Source organism: Talpa occidentalis, unplaced genomic scaffold (assembly GCF_014898055.3).
Source record: "Talpa occidentalis isolate TD23 unplaced genomic scaffold, MPIMG_talOcc4v2.1, whole genome shotgun sequence".
Lineage (NCBI taxonomy): Eukaryota > Metazoa > Chordata > Mammalia > Eulipotyphla > Talpidae > Talpa > Talpa occidentalis.
In genome coordinates, this window is record NW_026555331.1 from 73,195,239 (window position 1) to 73,217,452 (window position 22,214).

The 22,214-nt window shown below is 42.2% G+C and overlaps 1 protein-coding gene across 3 annotated transcripts in view; it reads right to left on the bottom strand.

Moving 5' to 3' along the window:
• SPIDR (scaffold protein involved in DNA repair) overlaps nucleotides 1–22,214 on the bottom strand; it is a 545,150-nt gene that overhangs the window by 473,047 nt on the left and 49,889 nt on the right. For 2 of the 3 annotated variants that reach the window (XM_054692279.1, XM_054692278.1), the window contains 3 exons: nucleotides 22,107–22,144; nucleotides 13,000–13,155; nucleotides 11,952–12,018 (listed from right to left, as the gene is read on the bottom strand). In XM_054692279.1, coding sequence (XP_054548254.1) covers nucleotides 11,952–12,018; nucleotides 13,000–13,155; nucleotides 22,107–22,112 — 229 coding nt within the window. In that variant the 5' untranslated portion in view covers nucleotides 22,113–22,144. The remainder of the gene's footprint in view (nucleotides 1–11,951; nucleotides 12,019–12,999; nucleotides 13,156–22,106; nucleotides 22,145–22,214) is intronic. The other variant, XM_054692277.1, reaches the window with a different exon arrangement.

Genomic DNA, 22,214 nt, shown 5'->3' on the forward strand with positions numbered 1-22,214 from the left:
ATTAAAGCTGTACTGGAACAAAAACAGACACATAGACCAATGGAATTGAACAGCAAACCCAGAAATAAACGCGCGTATTTATGGAAAACTAATCTTTGACAAAGGAGCAAAGAATATGCAATGGAACAAGACAGTTTGTTCAACAAATGGTGCTGAGAAAATTGAACTGGTACATGCAAAAAAAAATGAAGCTAGACTACTACCTCACACCATGTACAAAAACCAACTCAAAATGGAGAAAATATTTGGACATAAGACCTGAAACCATGAAAACATATAGAAGAAACTATAGGCAAAACACCACATGACATACATCTCAGCAATATCTTTAAAGACACATTCCTCAAAGCAAAGAAAGTGAAGGAAAAGATGAACAGCTTGGACTACATCAATTTAAAAAGCTTCTGTACAGCAAAACAGACATTAATCAAAACAAGGAGAAACCCTACTGATTGGGAAAAACTTTTTGTACATAATACTACTGATAAGGGACTGATTACAAAGATCTACAAAGAGCTGACAATACTCAACAACAAAAAAAGTAAACAATCCAGTCAACAAATGGGCAGAAGAGCTAAAAGACACTTCTCTAAAGAGGAAATGCAAATGGCCAATAGGCATATGAAAAAAATGTTCAACATCACTTGTAGTCAGGGAAATGCAAATCAAAACCACAATGAGATACCAGTGAGAATGGCACATGTTGAAAAAAACAGAAAACAACAAAAGTTGGCAAGGATGTGGAAAAAAAAGAAACTCTACTACACTGCTGGTAGGAATGCAAACTGGTCCAACCACTTTTGAAAGCTGTGTGGATGTTCCTCAAACTACTAAAAATGCAGCTTCCATATGACCCAGCAATTCCACTAGTAGGAATCTACCCAAAGGTCAAAAACACATTAATTCAAAAGGACACCTGCACCCTTGTTTACTGCAACACTATTTACAACAGGTAAGCTATGGAAACAGCCGAAATGCAAAAGTCCTCAACAAAATCTTAGCAAATTGAATTCAACCACCATTAAAAAGATCATACAACATGACTAAAAGGGATTTATTCAAGAGATACAAGGATGGAATCAACAACTACAACCAATCAATATAACATAACCTTAGTAAACAAAAGTAAAGATAAAAATCATATGAGCATATCAATTAATGCAGAAAATGCTGTAATGCACTCAGCATCTATTTGTGATTAAAAAAAAAAAAAACAGCAATAAAATAAGGGAGGGCCTCCCCTGGTGGTGCAGGAGGTTGAACGCAGCAGCACTGTGAAGCTGTCCACAGACTCTGCAGTGCGATTCAATCTCGGCCAACCAGCAAGGGTCCCACATGGCGCGGCAGACCTCTCCTGTCATGCCCACTGTTCCCCTCAGCAGTGTATTTCATCAGTCTGCCTGTTCTATTCCCCACTCTGTCTCTGGTGAATGCTCTCACCCTCCCGCGAATCTGGCCTGTATCCCGGTTCTTGTATAAATAAATAAATATTAAGGGAAAAAAAAAGGGATAAAAAGAACATTTAACTCATCATGCTGAAATCCCAAGATGCTCTCAGTTAACATACTCAGTGATATAAATGATAGCTTTTCACTACAATCAGGAACAAGATAATGACAGCGAAATCACCCCAACTATTCAACATAGTCCTGGAAGTCCTAGCTAGAGCATTTAGGCAAAAGAATCCATAAAATGAATTCAAAGGAAAAAAGAAGTAAAATAATCGCTAGCTACACTAAACATGATAAAAAACTATTAAGAACAATAATCAGGACAGTAAATTGGCAGGCTACAAAATCAATATTCAAAGATCAGTTATATTTATATATGTAATCAACAAACTACAAAGGAAAGAAATTTCCTAGCATATTTCTTTCCCTTCAAGTTGAATTTGACTACACTTACTTTAAATTCTTCAAAAGGAGGAAAGTTCCCAGAGCCTTGGAGGAGTAAGTGGGGAGCGGGTCTGAGGTCAACAGGTGGTTTCTTGGTTGGTATAAAGGCAGTGGTGTTAGGGGGAAAAGGATGTCCTAAAGCTAATTCCATACAGGCTTTGTAGACTCCACCCCGACCCCAGGCCAAAGCCAAAAGACACTGGGAACTCCAAATCCTATCACCACCAAAGGGAAGGTGGCTGGGACCTGAGGGTGGGGTTAAGCAGCCAGGTGTGGTATAAAGGCAGACATGTGGGCTTTGGATGGGATCCCCCATTTTGGCTCTCCGCTAGCTCGCAGAGTTAGGCCAGCTCTGAGAGTGCCTTTGTGTTTCCAGGTCAGTGGATCGGGTAGGACGCATTAAAAACTTCATTTCCCTATTTTCTCCCTGAGTTGTACATTTCCTTAATTCCCTTTCCATTGTAAATAAACCTTTTATTAACCTTTTGTGTGTGCCTGTAGCAGAGTATTAATAAGTTCCTATTAAGCGCGCGGGTGAGGACTCACAGCCAGGCAACCCGTTTTATTCTATATTGGGGTTGCCCTATAACAGTGGCACAAATACTAGTAGTGATCGTCTTCACTGCCTTGCTTTCACAGTAAAAAGCTTTGCCAACTTCACTTAGAAATAGCCTTGATAGAGATCGGATCAACATGGCAGCAAGGAAACGCTGAGAGTTAAGACCGCCCATAAAAAATGAAGCTAATAGGGAGGAAAAGCAGCAGGTACCTGTGAAAACTGGGACAGGGAGAGATAAATGGGCAACTCTGGCAAACTGCCCGAAGAAGAAAGTTGCCATAAAAGAGGACTAGAAGGGAGGAAAGCTCAGAATCCTGCTACCCTCCCCCACCCACAAAGTCAGCACTCTCTGACCAACAGAAAGAAAAAAAAACTGAAACAACCAACAAGAACAAACTACTCATCAAGCAGGACTGTGAGTGGAAAGGAACTATTTCAGCCACCACACCCTATAAACTGGAACTGTGGAGAATCCTGCAGGAATCACTGCAGAGGTGAGCAAACAGCTCCAGGCGCCATTAGTGAAAAACAAAGACTCCCAGGAGATCTACAAATAGCCCAAGGCCAGCCAGTAAGCTTGCTCAGAAAAGCAGCTCCCTTGAAAAGCATACACTGATCTAGGCTGCCCAGGTACCCAATCCTGGGACCTAGGCTTGCGGGGAGGCTCCAGGGAGCCCTCATTGAGGTGAATGTCCCTCACTGAGTAATCAGAAACCAGGTGCCCTGACACTGGAGCGGGGTGCAAAAGGCGCCATTTCTGCGGACACTGAACTGGGCTGAGACCCGGGGCACGAAATTTGGGGTGTGGGATCCCCACAATGGTGGGGCACAAGGAAGACACAGCACCCCCATGCCATTGAGGATCTGCACAGCACTCCCACTCTGTTCCCCCAGACCCGCAGGTAAAAAAACAGTTCCCAAAGGACACTAGGAAAGATCTCTGGCACCACCTAGCCACCAGAACAAAATCCCAACACCCTGTTGGAAACCAGAGATCCCAAAAACACCCTCAGGCACTGATAGAGTGGGCCACACCAATGAGGTGGGGGATAAGGGGGAAAATAAGGCATGGAGCAAGACCCCATCCTGGAACTGAGAGCTAGGCAAGGATCAAGGCATGGGACGCGCCATAGCAGCGGGCACTGCACAGGGTGACAACTAGCATTTTGGATCTGATGGCCCTGTAACTGAGACCTAGAGTGCAGAATTCAGAGCGTGGGATCCATACAATTGCAGGCACAACACTGGGTGAACATGTTAGGGGGAAAAGGATGTCCTAAAGCTAATTCCATACAGGCTTTGTGGACTCCACCCCCACCCCAGGCCAAAGCCATAGACACTGGGAACTCCAAATCCCATCACCACCAAAGGGAAGGTGGCTGAGACCTAAGGGTGGGGTTAAGCAGCCAAGTTGGTATAAAGGCAGACACGTGGGCTTTGGGGGGTCCCCCATTTTGGCTCTCCACCAGCTAGCAGCGTCCAGCCAGCTCTGAGAGTGACTTTGGGTTTCCAGGTCAGCGAATCGGGTAGGACGCATTAAAGATTTTATTTCCCTATTTTCTCCATGAGTTGTACATTTTCCTTATTTCCTTTTCCCCTGTAAATAAAACTTTTATTAACCTTTTGTGTGTGCCTGTAGTGGAGTATTAATAAGTACCTTTTAAGCGCGCGGGTGGGGACCCACAGCCAGGAACCCGTTCAATATCGGGGCTGTCCTATAACAAACACAGGTCAGACACAGCACCCGGCTTGAATAAGAGCCCCTATGTTGAGGTGCTCCCCTCTGTGGCCCCCACCCCCTCCTTTTCTCAGAGAAACACTGGGAAAAAAGCACAGGTCAGCAAGTATGGGTCTCTGGTGCCACCTTGTGACCAGAACAAAATCACCAACTAGCTGATTCACTGCTGGAAATGAGCAAATGCGGAGGGAAGGAACCTTAAGGGACAGTGGCCTAGCAGTGCTGGTCTCAGTCTTGTAAAGAGTTTCCAACACACCCAAAGGCGCAATCCAAAGAGATGCCCGCCAACACCAGTGGCACAAATAACCAATGCATAGAACTAATTAGAAAGCAAACAACAGGGAGAAGAAAAAGTATAAATACCAAGAAAGCCCACAGAATAACACACGACAAAAAGAAATACAGTCACCAGAGCTCAACAATGACATTGAAGAACTTCTCAGCCTATCAGATAGAGCATTAATGATCATCATGACTAAATAGCAGAAAGAAAACGAAAAGGAAATAGATGATTTGAGACAAATAATCACTGAACTGAAGAATGAAATTGAGACCTTAAGAAAGGAAAGAAAAGAAACACATGAGATAAAAAGATTACTAGAGGAGATAAAGAACTCTGGGAAAAGCACTGAAAACAGAATCGATGAAATGGAAGAACAGATCACTACTATTGAAGAAACAGAAAGAAAAAGAGCCAAAAGAGGGCCTCCCTGGTGGCGCAGTGGTTGAGCGCTGGGTTGCGAAGCTGCCGCAGCCTCTGCAGCACCGGTTCGATCCCCGGCTGCTCCCCGGCCACCGGAGGAGGGTCCCACATGGCGCGCAGACCTCTCCTGCCGCCCGTTGCTCCTCTCAGCAGTGTACTTCGGCCCTTCTGCCTGCTCTGCTCCCCACTCTGGCTCTGGTGAATTCTCTCACCCTCCCGCGCTTCTGACTGTACCCAGTGCATGTATAAACAAAAAACAAACAAACAAACAAATAAATAAAACATGCCTCTATTAAAAAAAAAAAAAGAAAAGAAAAGAAATAGGGCTGCTTTAAACATTTAAAAAAAAAAAAAAGACCCAAAAGAGAAAAGGAGAGAGAAGTGCAAATGAAGCAGTATGAGGAGACTCTTAGACAATTATCAGACTCCATGAAGAGAGGAAATGTAAAAGTTATAGGGATTCCAGAAGGTGAGGAGAGAGACAAAGGAACTGAGAAATTATTCAAGGAGATAATTGAAGAAAACTTCCCAAGCATGAAAAATGAGATGAATATAGACACACAATAAGTGAGAAGAACCCCAATTACCATAATGAAAAGAAAACTACAGCAAGACACCTTATAGTAAAGCTTGCAAGAGTCCAAGACAAGGAAAAAATAATGAAACTGGCAAGGGGGAAGAAACAGATAACTTATAAGGGAAAACCAATCAGGTTAACTTTTGACTTCTCTGAAGAAACACGGCAAGAAGAGAATGGAGTAACATATTGGCAAACTTCAAGACAGTAAATACCAACCAAGAATACTTTACCCTAGAAAGCTCTCCTTCCTCTACGAAGAAAAAATATGGACCTTCCCAGACAAACAGAAACTCCAGAAATTCATTACAACTAAACCCCCACTCCAAAAAATTCTACAAGAAGTCCTAAAGCCAAAACCAACAGAGGAATGAACAAGAAGAACAGGATAAAGCAAGGATAAAATCACAAAAAAAGACAAACAAAATGGCAAACACAGATGCCAACATATCAATATTAACTCTAAATGTAAATGGATTGAACTCATCAATAAAAAGACAGAGAGTAGCAGGCTGGATTAAAAAACAAAATCCAACCTTCTGCTGTTACCAGGAAACACATTTAACCACAAAAGATAAACACAGACTGAAAGTAAAAGGTTGGAAAACAAGCCTACAAACAAATGGACCAAAAAAGAAGGCAGGAACAGCCATACTTTTATCAGATGAAATAGACTTAAACTAAAAAAAGTAAAAAGAGACATAGATGGACACTACATTATGATCAAGGGAACAATACATCGGAAAGATATAACACTCATCAATATATACTCACCAAATGAAGGGCCACCAAAATATATTAGACAATTATTATCAGCTCTGAAAACAGATATTAAAGAAAATACATATATAGTGGGAGACTTCAACACCCCACTCTCACCAATGGACAGATCAATGAGACAAAAATAAACAAAGACACTAGAGCCCTAAATAAAGACACAGAACTCATGGACTTAATAGACATCTATAGGACATTGCACTCAAACAAATCCGAGTACACATTTTTCTCAAGTGCACATGGATCATTCTCCAAAATCGATCATGTACTGTGCCACAAGGCAAACATCAACAGATACATGAAAACCAAAATCATTCCAACTATCTTCTCTGATCATAAAGGCAACAAGCTAGAAATAAATCATGAAAAGAAAACAAGGAACCTTCCCCCTTCATGGAGATTAAAATACACACTATTGGAAAACCACTGGACTAATGAGGAGATCAAAGAAGAAATTAAAAAATACTTAGAGTTGAATGACAAGGAAGACACCACTTTGCAGAATGCATGGGATGCCGCAAAGCAGTAATAAGAGGAAAATATATAGCAATACAGGCTCACATTGTAACAGGAAAGGGGGAGGTTCCCTGCCCCACCCAAGGGAGGGTGGAGCTGAGCAGGAGGAGGAGAAGCTGCAGAAGAGACTAAGGAAGGAAGCAGGATGGAGCCAGGAGACCTGGAAGAAGCGCATGGAGCCTAGAGACACGTGAAGAAACTGTGCTTGTCTTTTGGTCGTGGACTGGGTGACACAGATGTGGGTGAGACCCGTGGGGATGTGACAATGGCAGCTTTTATCTTGATGTGGATTTTGCTCTTTTCCTTCCTGGCTTGTCCAGTTGTTTGTGACCCTTTTCTGTGGGTCCCCACTGGAAGATGCTTTAGACTTGTAGCAGGCTTTGGGGCCTTGTTCTGGGCCGATCCCATATGGATGGACTTTTACCCACGAGGGGACGGGTAACTTTGGGTGCTTCATTTAGAAACTAGACTCTTTGCCTTACCTGTATTGTTTCCTAGTTTTATTAAAAATCCTTCCCATTAGTCTCATGTGTTTTGTGTTGATGCGGCGGATGGCAGAACCCATTTAAAATAGGCAGGTTTGCGGGGTTTGGGCTGCCCCTCTCCCTGTCCTATAACAACATCAACAAACAAGAAAGAACTCACAGAAACAACTTAATCTCACATCTCAAAGAACTAGAAAAAGAACAACCAAAAAACCCCAAAGCCAGCAGAAGAAAGGAAATAATAAAAATCAAAGCAGAAATAAATGAATTAGAAATTAAAAAACAATCCAAAAGATCAATGAAACCAAAAGTTGGTTCTTTGAAAAAATAAACAAAATAGACAAACCTCTAGCAAGGCTCACAAAGAAGAAATGGGAGAAAACACATATAAATAGGATTATAAATGAAAGAGGAGAAATCACAACAGACTCAGCAGAAATCAAAAGAATAATCAGAGATTACTACGAACACTTAAATGTAAACAAATTCAACAACCTAGAAGAGATGGACAAATTCTTCCTAGAACAATATAATCACCCAAAGCTGGACAAAGAAGAAATAGAACAACTAAACAGACCAATTACAAGCAGCGAAATTGAAGCAGTAATCAAAGAACTCCCCAAAAATAAAAGCCCAGGCCCAGACGGCTTCACAAATGAATTCTCCCAAACGTTCAGCAGTGAATTAGTGCCTATCCTACACAAACTCTTTCAAATAATTGAAAAAGAAGGAATACTACCAAATACGTTCTATGAAGCCAACATTATACTAATACCAAAATCCAACAAAGACTGCACAAAAAAAGAAAACTACAGGCCAATCTCCCTAATGAACACTGATGCAAAAATCCTCAACAAAATCCTTGCTAACAGCAATGCATCCATAAGATAATTCACCACGACCAAGTAGGATTTATTCCAGGGATACAAGGATGGTTCAACACCCAAAAATCAATCAACGTCATCCAACACATCAACAAAAAGAAATATAAAAGCCATATGATAATATCCATAGATGCTGAGAAAGCATTTGACAAAGTACAACACCCATTTATGATAAAGGTCCTGGAAATTCTCGGAATACAAAGAACATACCTCAACACCATAAAGGCCATCTATGACAAGCTCACAGCCAATATCATTCTCAATGGTGAAAAGCTGAAAGCATTCCCGTTAAGATCTGGAACAAGACAAGGGTGTCCACTCTCACGACTGCTTTTCAACATAATACTGGAAGTCCTAGCCAGAGCAATAACACAAGAGAAAGACATACAAGGAATCCAAATAGGCAAGGAAGAAGTCAAACTATCACTATTTGCAGATGATATGATAATATGCATAGAGAACCCCAAACACTCCACAGAAAAACAAACAAATCAATCAGTACAGTAAAGTGGCAAGATACAAAATCAATGCACAAAAATCAGTAGCCTTCCTATACACAAACACTAAATCTAAAGAAGAAGAAATCAAGAAAACCATTCCTTTTATTACTGAAACAAAAATAATCAAATACCTGGGAATAAACCTAACAAAAGTAAAGGAAAACTTATACAAGGAAAACTATAGGGCCTCCCCAGTGGCACAGCGGTTGAAGCTGTTGGGTTGCGAAGCTGCCCACAGCTGCTGCAGCGCCGGTTCGATCCCCAGCTGCTCCCCGGCCACTGGAGGAGGGTCCAGGATGGCGCGCAGACCTCTCCTGCCGCCCGCTGCTCCCCTCAGCAGTGTACTTGGGTCCTTCTGCCTGCTCTGCTCCCCGCTCTGGCTCTGGTGAATTCTCTCACCCTCCACACTTCTGACTGTACCCAGTGCTTGTATAAATAAATAAATAAATAAATAAATAATAAAATAAAATAAAAAATGTGCATTATAAAAAAAAAAAAGAGAAAACTACAAAACAATGTTAAAATAAACAGAAGTAGACACAAAGACACAGAAAGACATCCCCTGCTCATGGATCGGAAGTATTAACATTATCAAAATGGCTTTCCTACCAAAAGCAATCTACAGATTCAATGCTATTCTAATTGAAATTTCAATGTCATTCTTCAAAGAAATAGAAAAAATATTGATGAAATTCATATGGAGCCACCAAAAACCCCAAATAGCCAAAACCCTCCTGAAAAACAAAAAAGGGAATAGAGGCTTCACTCGCCCAGATTTCAAACTATACTACAAAGCCATAATCATCAAAACTGCATGGTATTGGAACAAGAACAGACACATGGACCAATGAAACCGAATAGAAAATCCAGAAATAAACCCACAGATTTATGGTCAACTAATCTTTGACAAAGGAGCAAAGAATATGCACTGGAGCAAAGAAATTTTGTTCAATATATGGTGCTGGGAAAACTGGGTCGCTACATGCAAAAGAATGAAACTTGACTACAACCTCACACCATGCACAAATACCAACTCAAAATGGATTAAAGAACTAGACATAAGACCTGAAACCATAAAATATACAGAAGGAAACATAAGTGAAACACTACATGTCATGCACCTCAAAGACATCTTTACAGACACATTGCCCAAAGCATGATAGTGAAGGCAAAGATAAACAGCTGGGACTACATCAAATTAGAGCTTCTGCACAGCAAAAGAGACAATAACAAAAACAAAGAGAAACCCCACTGAATGGGAGAAAATTTTTGCACACAACATTAATGATAAAGGACTGATCACAAAAATCTATAAAGAGCTGACAAGACTCAACAAAAACAAAGAAAATAATCCAGTCAAAAAATGGGCAGAAGAGCTAAAAAGAAACTTCTCCGAAGAGGAAAGGCAAATGGCCAACAGGCATATGAAAAAATGTTCAACACCACTTGCAATCAGGGAAATGCAAATCAAAACTATAATGAGATACCACCTCACACCAGTGAGAATGGCACATATTAAAAAAAAACTAGCAACAACAAATGTTGGGGAGGATGTGGAGAAAAAGGAACTCTCCTGCACTGCTGGTGGGAGTGAAAACTGGTCCAACCACAATGGAAAGCTATGTGGAGATTCCTCAACCTACTAAAGATAGAGCTTCCATATGATCCAGCAATTCCACTCCTAGGTATTTACCCAAAGGACACAGAAACATTGATTCTAAAGAGCACCTGCACCCCTATGTTTATAGCAGCACAGTTTACAACAGCTAAGCTTTGGAAACAAACCAAATGCCCAAAAATAGATGACTGGATAAAGAAGATGTGGTACATATACACAATAGAATATTACTCAGCATTCAAAAAAGATAAACACATGCAATCTGCAGCAACATGCATGGAGCTGGAAGGGATCATGCTCAGCGAAATAAGCCAGAAAGAAAAAGAAAAATACTGGATGGTCTCACTCATAGCAGGAATCTAGAAAACCTAAATAAGGGACCAGGAAAAAGAATAATTATAAGAAAGAAAAAATCAAAATCAACAAACAACTATGAACCAGAGACACACTATGGGGGATGAGGGTGGGGAAAGGAGGGATTGGGGTCAAAATAAGGGCATTGCAATTGTATGGGGAATATAAAAATAATTTTAAAAAAAAATCTTCAAAAAGATTTGTAAATGAAACTACTGTTTTCTCCAAATCATAACAGTTAAGAAATCTGAATTAAATTTAAAATCATAGTCTGCAATTCCATCAGAAGACTGTTATTTAAAAAAGTATAATTATTTTTCAGTACTTTATACTTACATTCTAAATATAAGAATTACTAAATATAGGTATTACTTGTTTTTTCTTTTAGCTCTTAATAACCCAGTGAGGAATACATTCTTATGCCCATTTTCCAGATGCAGATTGAAATTGAAGAGTAGTTACTTTGCTTTCCCAAAACCATTGCCTGGGGACAGACAAGAACCCTAAAGTCTAAAGCCCTTATCTTCCTGCCCACCCACCCACACAGTGTAAATAGAATGTGGCAGCAGAGCCAGCAGCTTCCTGATGTCCACACCTCTACTTTTTAACAAACAAAACCCCTTTTTACACGAGTTAAAATCTTTAACTTCACTTAATTCTCTTAAGTGGAGGTGATCCTATATAACAGGTTCTGGCCAAATGCAGAGGTCTTAGGGTGGGCAATTCTTCCCAGAGGAAACAGCCACTTGAAGAAACTCCTCAGAGCCTATGTTCATCCCAAGAATTGGGCCTGGAGAAATTAGTTTCTTCCTCCTGACTACAAGAGTAAATCCTGCACTAAGGCTGCAGAACTCAAGTCTGGGCTCTTGGACTTCTTGTTGCAGGAGACAAATTCAACCCCATTTGTTCAAACACTCTAGTGTTTCCTACTACATGAAACTGAAGGTCTTCCCTAGGTAATTCACCAAGAATAATATCAATGCCTAAAATAGTACAGTCCTTACGTCATAAGTCACAATTTTACTTCACAAGTCAGATTTTTTTTAATACCCTGGATTTATAAACCCAAGCTAACCTACTGGGTTCTGTTTATAATAGGGAGTTGTGAAAGAACACATAAAAAATATTACTTATAGGAGGTAGGAAAAGTGGTGTAGACAGTGATGAGATGGATTTCTATATCTCAAGTCTAAAAATATGTAATATATTTATTATACTTTTACATTGTCTTGATACTTTTTACAATGACTTATCTCTGTAAACTATGTAAATAACATACAAACAAATAAATCAAAGAAAAATATAATAGTCATATATTTTCTAACAAGAATCAACAAAAAATTACCTTTCTTGGGTTTAGGGGATAATTCAAGGTGCTTTCCTGTAGCAGTCTTCCTTTTAGTTATTAATGACTGCAAGCAGAAAATAATAATTATTAAGAAGATTATGATGGTGATACAGTAATTTATGTGACAGGGCTAAAATCAATTATTTCATAAAATATTAAAAACTGGGCCTCCCTGGTGGCACAGGTGGTTGAGCGCGGCGCTGTGAAGCTGTCCACAGCCTCTGCAGGCAGGTTCAATCCCAGCTGGCCAGCTGGGGAGAAACCTACATGGCGCAGCAGACCTCTCCTGTCTCTCCCGCTGCTCCCCTCAGCAGTGTAATTCAATCTGTCTGCCTGTTCTGCTCCCTGCTCTGTCTCTGGTGAATCCTCTCTACCCCCCGCCCCGTACCTCTGGCTCATACCCCAGTTCCCCAGTTCTTATATGTATAAATCAATAAATCTCAAAAAAAATTAAGTATATATCATTGCTAAAAGATTATACAAGCATTTCATAAACATACTTCTTGTTAAGAGTTGGATGCACAATGGTTTTGTGAGTTGCCAAATCCTGATTAAAGGTATATAAGTGTTGGGGCCTCCCCGGTGGCGCAGCGGTTGAGCGCTGGGTTGCGAAGCTGCCCGCAGCCTCTGCAGCGCCGGTTCAATCCCCGGCTGCTCCCCGGCCACCGGAGGAGGGTCCCACATGGCGCGCAGACCTCTCCTGCCGCCCGCTGCTCCCCTCAGCAGTGTACTTCAGTCCTTCTGCCTGCTCTGCTCCCCGCTCTGGCTCTGGTGAATTCTCTCACCCTCCCACGCTTCTGACTGTACCCAGTGCATGTATAAACAAAACAAACAAACAAATAATAAATAAATAAAACATGATGCCTCTATAAAAAAAAAAAAAAAGGTATATAAGTGTAAGGGAAAAAAGTAATTTACCAATTAAAATGAACTGTAAGAAAATAAGAAAGGGAATTTCAAAGAAATAGTTACAATGGCCTGCACACTCAGGAATCGAGAATTTATCCTTCAGTATTCAGGGAAAACAATATTACAACTACTTTACCTGACTCATATAAGTGTCCTGAAATCCTTCTCCACACCTGAGCCATGCCTCAGAGAGGGAAGCAGCTGCCCCCACTGTCCTAAGACCTGTTCTTCTGAACTGAAGTGGACTCTCTCCTGGAAAGTATATGTGTTCTGTATTCCAATTTTTTTTCCTCTGTAGAGATAGGATTGAAGACAAAAAAAAAAAAAAAATCAGCTCCATTAAATAAACATTAGGCTGATGCTTAACAATATAGAAACCCCAAAATGGCAGTGGTGAAGACATAGCTTTTAAATGTCTGAATCCCCATTTAAAGAAAGAAAGCAAAGCCAGTAGCACTTAACACTATTCACCAAACTCCAAAATGCAAGTGGAGAGAGCACAAAACCATCCCTTCAAATTCCTTCATGGAATTCCATCTGAAAGGAAAGATGCTGAGAAGCCAGAGAGCACAGAGAACCTAGGCACAAAGAGACTCTTCTATTTACTAGAAGTGTAGCAGGTGATGTGAAACTGGTGCCTAAAAAGGGGTGAGGACAAAATAGTACTATTTTCACAAACTACCAGAAAACAACATAAGTTATAAAAGCTATCTTTAACACAGCCTTATTCTAAAAATAGGCTACTGAAAAGGATCGAAATCAAATGCCATACAAAATTCTTATCAGGAAACAACAAAAAGGAACAGAATAACATCCCAACACATAAGTCCACCAAACACATAAACATAAAACTGTAACCTCCTATTTCAAAGCAAGACAAAACATTCATATTACAAAACTCAGAACTTAAGTGATACAACGTAAGTAGGATAAAATTTAAACAGGACTACTCAAGAAGTAATAAGGTGGAAAATACCACCAATGAATAAAAAATAAGAGGATTCAAGAGACATAGAGCGATCATGTCTCTGTCTCTAGATCTACTACACAGATAATACAAATCCTTGAAAAAGAAAGTCAAGCACTGGGACAGAAAATCTACAACTTCAGAATGCCTTCCTCAAATTAGAAAAAAAAAAAAAAAAAGGAAAAGCCCAATTTAAGCACATCACATACTTGAGAGTATCAACCTAGAAGCAATCAAAACCAAGACATAGCCTCATTTAACAGATTTTCTAAAAAATCCTTCGAGCATCTAGAAAAAGAAGACAAACGACCTATAAGTGAAAAAGAATTACTTTACATCACATGTTAATGGCAATGCTTTAAGACAGAACAAAGTGAAATAACATACTTAAATATTCAAACAAAGAAAATGAGCCCGGGAGTTTACAATAACAATTAGTTTTCTCCAAGTTTTTTTTTTTTTTTTAATGTCCATAACAGACATGCATTCATTTCATAAGTTTTTAAACCTGCATTTTATTTTAAGGTAAATTTTAGATTTGCATTGGGAATCGAATTAAAGTGAAGTACTATAAGTTATCATGTAACCAGAAATAACATCTCTCAACCTTGCTTAAGCCTGCCTTGAGCCCACAGTTCTCTATGTAACCAGCATCCAGCAAGAGGTTGTGTACCACTAAGGCAGGTATTCAAACTTTAACTAGGACTGCTGCTTTAGGTATTGCTCTGACTCTACTGTTTATTCAAATCAAACAATTGCTGCAACACTTTCAAGTAACTACTGAAAGTACACTGTCTTTCCCAAGTCCAACTACCATTAATATTGATACAGGGCAGCAAGGGGCACTAAAACTGGCCAAGGACACTGTCCAAATAGTTCACAGGTCACTGTCTGAGTCCTTCACCTGTGCACACAATGGCAAGACTACTCAGGCCCAGAAAACAACAATGGGATTTATTTAACAAACTAGGGATAAACAAAGAGTTACTGAGGCCAAAAAGGGCCCTCTACCTCACCTGAAGCAGTATTCAGTGTTTTCAATTCTAAACAAAAAGCAGCTAAGGTGGCGTCTTCCCCGCACAGCTCCTCTCCCAAACAATAGGCCATATGCCCAAGATGGCATCTTTCTGCCACTGTCAACCTGAAGCATATGGCTGCCAAACTATAAGCCAGGTTCCAACTCAGGAAGACAACAGAAGATAAGCTGTCTGATGCCCCTGCACAGCACCAGACACACAACACTCAAAACAGTAGCTGCAGCAGTCCAATGCCTCGACAAACAGCCACACTCACGGCTCAGCAAGGTATCCAGCTCTGGGTCTTCACTTTCTCTTTCAGGCTATAATGGCCGGAAAACCGGGAATAGTTTCAGTAGCTCTGTTATAGAAATTCTGGCCTGTTACCCGGGAAGAGGAAGAACAAGTGGTACTTCAAGAATGGTGAGGTGTAGTGGCAGGAAGGCATAGATCAGATTCTCTATGATCCAGGCAGATGGGTAAAGGAGAGTCCTGGAGCCTTTGGTGGCTTTTCAGGCTTTTATTGAGCTTTTACCAGGTACAAGGCAGGCAGGGGAGGGAAAGGGGGCAAGAGGCTGGCAGGCATTCCAGCCCCCGGCGAATCTTCACTCTTTCTGGGCTCTCTGGCATTCTCTTGTGGTCTCTCCTTCTCTGCTGGTTGTACTCTCATTCTGTTGTTGCTCTTCTGGCATCCCTGTGATGCCACCCTTATAAGCCCAGTCTCAGCCCAGGTGTGCCCACCTATGCATGCCCACACCCTACTCCAAGTGCCTGCCATCAGGCATGCATGTAGGACCACAGGAACCCATCATTAACACTAATGGCAGGAGGGCAGAAAAGCCTGATAATTTTTACTTACCCTACATGAGGTCAGGGAAATAAAGACCCATGCATGAGGGCTGAGCACCTCTTTAAAGACAAAGGGTTTCTTTTATACATACATAACCGTCTTCACATTTGTTACATTGATAATTGGCAAAACCTTGGTGGAGAGAAAAGGTGAGCAAAGTGGATTCAAGGGGAGTCTTGGACAGTGGGAGGGAATGCAGTCCTCTGGAGATTATCCCAAAGAGACAGGACTGCTTGACTGGTTATTTGACTCTAAAATGCAACTTTGTTTAGATAGGAGTACAGGAGACCCCTCCAATGAATCTTTAAAGGGAAAGAGTTGTAAGCAAACTTGTTAATTACAGCTGCATTGGAATGTTTATTGCACCTGGGCTGGAAGTTCTGCTGGGATCTTTATTACATTCATTTGCTCAATAATATATTTTCTCATCAGCTTGGCTAATTGCAAAACCTCCAAACTTTTCCTCTCTGTCGTCGGCTGCTGAAGTCTCTCCACGTTCAACAGCCTTATGGAAGATCAGCATTGTGGAGACCAAAATCACTAACCCCAGAAACACTGAATCCCAAACACTGAATCCTCAAACGCTGAATCCTGACCACCGAATAATCTGCAGCTGCTTCTGCAGCCCCTTGAATATCTTATCAGTTCCTCCACCCCAAAATTAGACACCTTTTAGCATTTTCCCTGGGGTTACCTATCCTCACCAGCAACCCTGTAGCCGCAGGATGGCGCAGGGCAGGTTTTCTATGACCTAGCAGATGGGTGAAAGAGCCCTCCTGGAGCCCTCAGTGGCTTTTGCAGGCTTTCATCAGAATTTACCAGGCACGGCAGGCAGGGGTGCCAGGGGCCAGGTGGCTGGTAGGCATCCTAGCCCCTGGCGAATCTTCACTCTTTACTGGGCTCTCTCACCTGTTCTCTCATGGCCTCTGTCTCTCTGCTGGTTCTGTTCTCTCACTTATTCTCCTTACGGTCTCTCTTTCGCTCTGCTGGCGCCCCCGTGACACCGCCCTTATAAGCCCAGTCTCTCAGGCCAGGTGTACCCACCTATGCATGCTCACATCCTACTTCAGGTGTCTGCCATCAGGCATGCATTCAGGACTGCAGGGATCCATCATCAATCCTAATGATGAGAGGGCAGAAAAGCCTCACAATTATTTATCCTACAAACCCCCTCCTGCAGGTACCACCTGTAACCGTCTTTGGCTTCAGCCACCAGCTACAATGTCACCACAGTAAACGACAGTGCTCTGCAATCAATAGCCAAGACTGTGTGATCTCATCCTCCCTTCTACAGTTCTATTGTTAAAAGAGACAGGGGCCAAAAACATCTATACCTCCCTGTAGGGGCAAGATGGTATAAGGGCCGGACTGGCCACAGTGCAGGTTTTCTGATCCCATGCAGACAGGGTAAAGGAGGAGTCAGAGTCCTCAGTAGTTTTGCAGGTTTTTTTATTACCCAATTATTCACTCTATCTGGACTCTCTGGAGTTCGTTCTGCTGCTTCTCAGCTTTGGCTTCGGCTTCTACTGCTGCTGCTGCTGCTGGCGTCCCCGTGACGCCGCCCTTAAAAAAAGCACAGTCTTAGCTCAGCTGAATCCCATCTACCTATGCCCACACCCTATTCCAGGTGCCCGCCATCAGGCATGCATTCAGGACAAGGATCCATCATCTATCCTGATGGCGGAAGGCCAGAAAAGCCTGATATTTTCTCTACCCTACAGATGGGTACAGTGCAAGGGTCTCTATGTTTCTAGCAGACAGTGTAAAGGAGGAGTCCTGGAGCCCTCAGTGGCTTTTTCAAGCTTTTATTGGGATTTTACCAGGTATATGATAGGCAAGGGTGCTCAGGGGCCAGGAGGCTGGCAGGCCTCCCAGCCCCCAGCAATCTTCACTCTTTCTGGGCTTTCTGATGTTCTCATTCTCACTCCCTTCTGCTACTCTTTCTCTCTGCTGGTTCTCTTCCTGGTCGTTTCTCTGCTGGTTCCGTTCCATTCTCTCACTTGTTCTCCTTCCTCTGGTGGTTCCGTTTCGCTGATGCTGCCCTTTTAAGACAGTCTCAGTCCAGGTGTACCCACCTATGCATGCCCACACCCTACTCCAGGTGCCCACCATCAGGCATGCATTCAGGACTGCAGGGATCCATCATCAATCCTAATGGAGGGAGGGCAGAAAAGCCTGACATTTACCCTATAATACTTAATGCCCTATTCCTATTCAACAGGAGTGCCAGATTCATTTACCTAAACTGATTCCAAAGAGTAGGAATACACTGACCTCAATTAATTTCAAAATGCTTTATATTAATGTATATGTCAAATACTTTTTACAATTTAAAAAATTATCTGGTTGGAGGTATAACTAACAAATTGAAATAATATGGCAAAAACTAAATATTGGTAAGTGAAGACTAGAATCTAAATGCATTAAATTCAGAAAAAAAATTTACATTTTTTAAAAATACCTCTTTTTAAGCTATGAATCAGAATAGGCATTTAGAACACTTCCTGTTATCAGTCAATACTTTCAGATAATTAGAACCTGGAAATAAACCCAAAGTAGACTTGATTCTGAAAAGATTTGTGTCTCAATGCACAGAAACCTTTGTCAAAAGACACTCTGTAGAATAAGTAAAAGGTATCAGGCTTTTCCACCATCCCACCATTAGATTAAATGCATGCCTGATGGTGGACACCTGGAGTAAGGTGTGGGCATGAATAGGTGGGCGCACCTGAGCCAAGAGATTGGGCATATAAGGCCAGGGCAGCAGAGGATGGCATGGTATGGAGTGGTGCCGTGTGGAGTATGGGAGTACAGTGGAGTGAGGTGGAGTACGGCGGAGTACAGCGGAGAACATGAAAACAGCTAAAAAACCAACACGGCTGCTTGAACCAGTGATGAACTGTAGGGTTAATGAATGTCAGGCTTTTATGACCTCCCGCCATTAGATTAAATGCATGCCTGATGGTGGACACCCGGAGTAGGGTGTGAGCATGCGTTGGTGGGGACACCTGGGCTGAGAGACTGGCCTATAAGGGTGGTGTCACGGGGACGCCCTAAGACCAGTTACTTAAGAAGAACAAGCGGGAGGGCAGAACCAGCAAAGAAGCAGAGGCCACAAGAGAATGCCGGAGAGCCCAGAAAGAGTATAGACTCACCGGGGGCTGGGAGGTCTGCCAGCCTCCCTGCCCCCCAGCACCCCTGCCTGCCATGTACCTGATAAAAGTTCAATAAAAGCCTGAAAAGCCATCAAGGGCTCCAGGAATCTCCTTTACCCTTCTGCCTGGATCACAGAGATCCTGCTTTGTCCCCTCCTGTCACTACAATTGGTGTAGTCAGCATGATGATTCATTGTAGATGGTCCCTCCAAAGACCTCAGGAGGGACTGAGGAGTAGCAGACAGCGAGCCTGTGACAGTGCTGGAGGTGCCATGGCAGCACAGGTGATGACCAAAGTCCAGGAGCTGAGGGAAAAGCTAAAGGTGCTACAGGAGCACAGGAGGTGGACAAGGTCCAGGAGCTGCTGGATGAGACCTCATGTGGAGAAGACTACCTGAGAGGACCAGGCCACGGCTCCTGAGGCAGCAGAATCATCATACAAGGACCAGGATTCGGAGCTTGCCAAGTGCTAATGCAAGGAAAAACCAATGGACTTGGACTGACAATCCTGCCAGAAGGATTGGCAGGAACTTTGGCAGGTTGATGTTATGTTTTTGGAACCCTGGGGGTGGATGGTATTCTTTGTATAACCCAGGAGATGAAAATCAAGGCATGGCTGGTGGGCCTTGATGGCCAAAAGCGGCCTATGTACTACCCAGCAATCCTAGGGCCATAGCCCAGAGAGGCAAAGATCAGAGGAAGGGGCAGGCATGAGAAGAGCCCACGACTGGCTGAGGGAAGAGCCCTCTCTAAGTTCTCTGCAGCCAGGCAGAGAGGATGTATCAAAAAGCCAACTTAGATAAGGCAAAACCTGGTGCTAAGACTGGGAAGCCCTGGGCAGCTGTTAAGCAGCCTAAGTATGTTAAAGAAGGCCAGTGGGTGATGTCACTGTGCGTTGTTGAGTGAGGGTGAGGAGCTGAGGAACCCATCCTTGGAGGAACGGGTTGGGGAATGTGGCTTGTGGTGGGGCCCACAGCCAAAGAGAGGCTGTATGTGGAGCCTGTATCCATGGACCCCCCCACCCATGTGCATATGCAAAGGGTTGGCCTGAGTGCAGGGGTCTGTGTGTCTCATTGGTGGCTAGAGTGTTGGAATGACTGCAGACAGAAACCCAGAGGGTTGGGCGATTACCCGCAAAGGGTACAGAATCACCAATCGAAGAATGAGTGCATCCTGGGGGTGGATGCGGTGTGTGGCTTGTGGCCGAGACCACAGCCAGAGAAAGCCAGGAAGCATGAGCAGTGCCTTCGGCAGCAGACATAGTGGATCATCTGCTGGTGCCAATAATCATGTCTTTTGCCACTAGGTTGCTACCCTGCCTGCACTTATTTGTGTTCTGTTGTATTGCTGCATTGCTATATTCAGTTGTATTCTATTTGCTTTTGTGGGTCATGGCTTCAGTGTTCATAATTCACCAGGGAAAACTTGTACATAACTTGTATATAGATTGTATGGTGGAAAACCCTGAAGGAGTGGGCTGTAGGATAAGTGAAAAATTATTAGCCATATCCATCTTCCTGCCATTAGCATTAATGATGGATCCCTACATGCATACCTGATGGCAGACACCTGGAGTGGGGTGTGGACATGCATAAGTGGGCACACCTGGGCTGAGACTGGGCTTATAAGACCGGCATCATGGGGATGCTAGTAGAACGAGAAGAAAGAACAAGAAGAATGGAACCAGGAGAAGAGAGCAGAGCAAGAACGAGAGAAAGAATGAGAGACCACGAGAGAACGCCAGAGAGCCCAGAAAGAGTAAAGACTTGCCAGGGGCTGGAAGGCCTGCCAGCATCCCAACCCCCCAGCACCCCGCCTCTCATGTACCTGGTAAAAGCTCAATAAAAGCCTGAAAAGCCACTGAGGGCTCCAGGATTCTCCTTTACCCATTTGCAAAGATAATAGAGATCCTGCTTTGTCCCTTTGTGCCACTACAATTACTGAAAGAAAAAAAAAAAAAACTAAAGGAAGAAATGGAGAGAAATAAAGTGAAATCTCATTATTTGTCCGTCGTACTCAATGTTCTATATAATGTCACTACTAACAGTAAGCTAGTGAATACTAAGCCACTGTTCCTAATAAATACAAGGATTGTATTTCTTCACTCTTTATGAGCCTTTCTGTTAAAAAATGTATAGATTCCTTAATAGAATAGTCAACAGCACCATAAGTTAGCATGCCTAAGTGATGTATTTTCTCTGTAAGGCACATCACAGTTGTCCTTCATGTAAGGATACTACAGAGCACTTCAGCACTTTTTTTTTTGGCTATTTAAAGTAAAATCACCAATATAGAGCATAAAAATTGAGGGCCTCCCTGGTGGCATAAGGGGTTAAGATGCAACCTATGAAGAAATCCGCAGCCACTGCAGCACGAGTTCGATCCCCAGCCAGGGAGCAACCCACATGGCACAGCAGATCTCTCCTGACTCACCCACTGCTTCCCTTAGCAGTGTATTTCAGTCAATCTGCCTGTTCTGTTCCCCACTCTGTCTCTGGTGGATCATCCCACCCCCCACGCCTCTGGCCTGTGCCCCAGTTCTTGTATGCATAAATGAATCAATCTTAAAAAAAAAATAAAGCATAAACAGACCAAGATAAAGATATTTTTTTAGTGTGAGAGCTAAAACAAGAAAGCAAATTGAGGCCTTGCTCAAAACCACTTGAGAACATGCATGTCAGGTGGCTCAAATTTTTCCTATTTCTACACATGCCCAAAAATGACTATAAAAGCACTCAGGAGTAATGTATTGGGGATTACAAATAAAATTTGACAGTGGGTAAATTCATAAATACAGAATCAATGAATAATGAGGATTAACTATATGTTTGACTAAATGTTGACTGTATTGACTAAATGTTCTCAATGGAGAACATTTCAGAAGAAAATAAGTAGTTAAAATGCAAAAAAGATTAAACTCAGCTTTAGCACTTTACTATTCCTATCAGCTCATCTAGGTCACTTTTCCTTATCACCACTCAACTTCTCATTTATTTATGTATATCATGCTTATTTATTTTATTTACTGAGAACCTTTACTCCCAATAACATGCTACTATACTTCTTTGGGCCACTCCCCTTAGAAAGAAGTGAAAATTTCTAAATATTGTTTTGGGTCTCATTTCATAAATATGGAAAACAAACTGGATGTCTAACTAAATGCAAAAGGAAAGCTTTCTTGGTTATCTGATTAATATCTGGTGGTTCAAGTCATATATTTTAAGAATGTCAACACTCTTCCACCCAGGAACTTACCAACATTAATGGGAGCAATAATTCAGTGGCCCTCGAGTCTGAAAAACAATGTAGTTTTAACCAAGTCAGCCCAAATTCAGATATTTCAGATTCAGTTGCTTCACACTT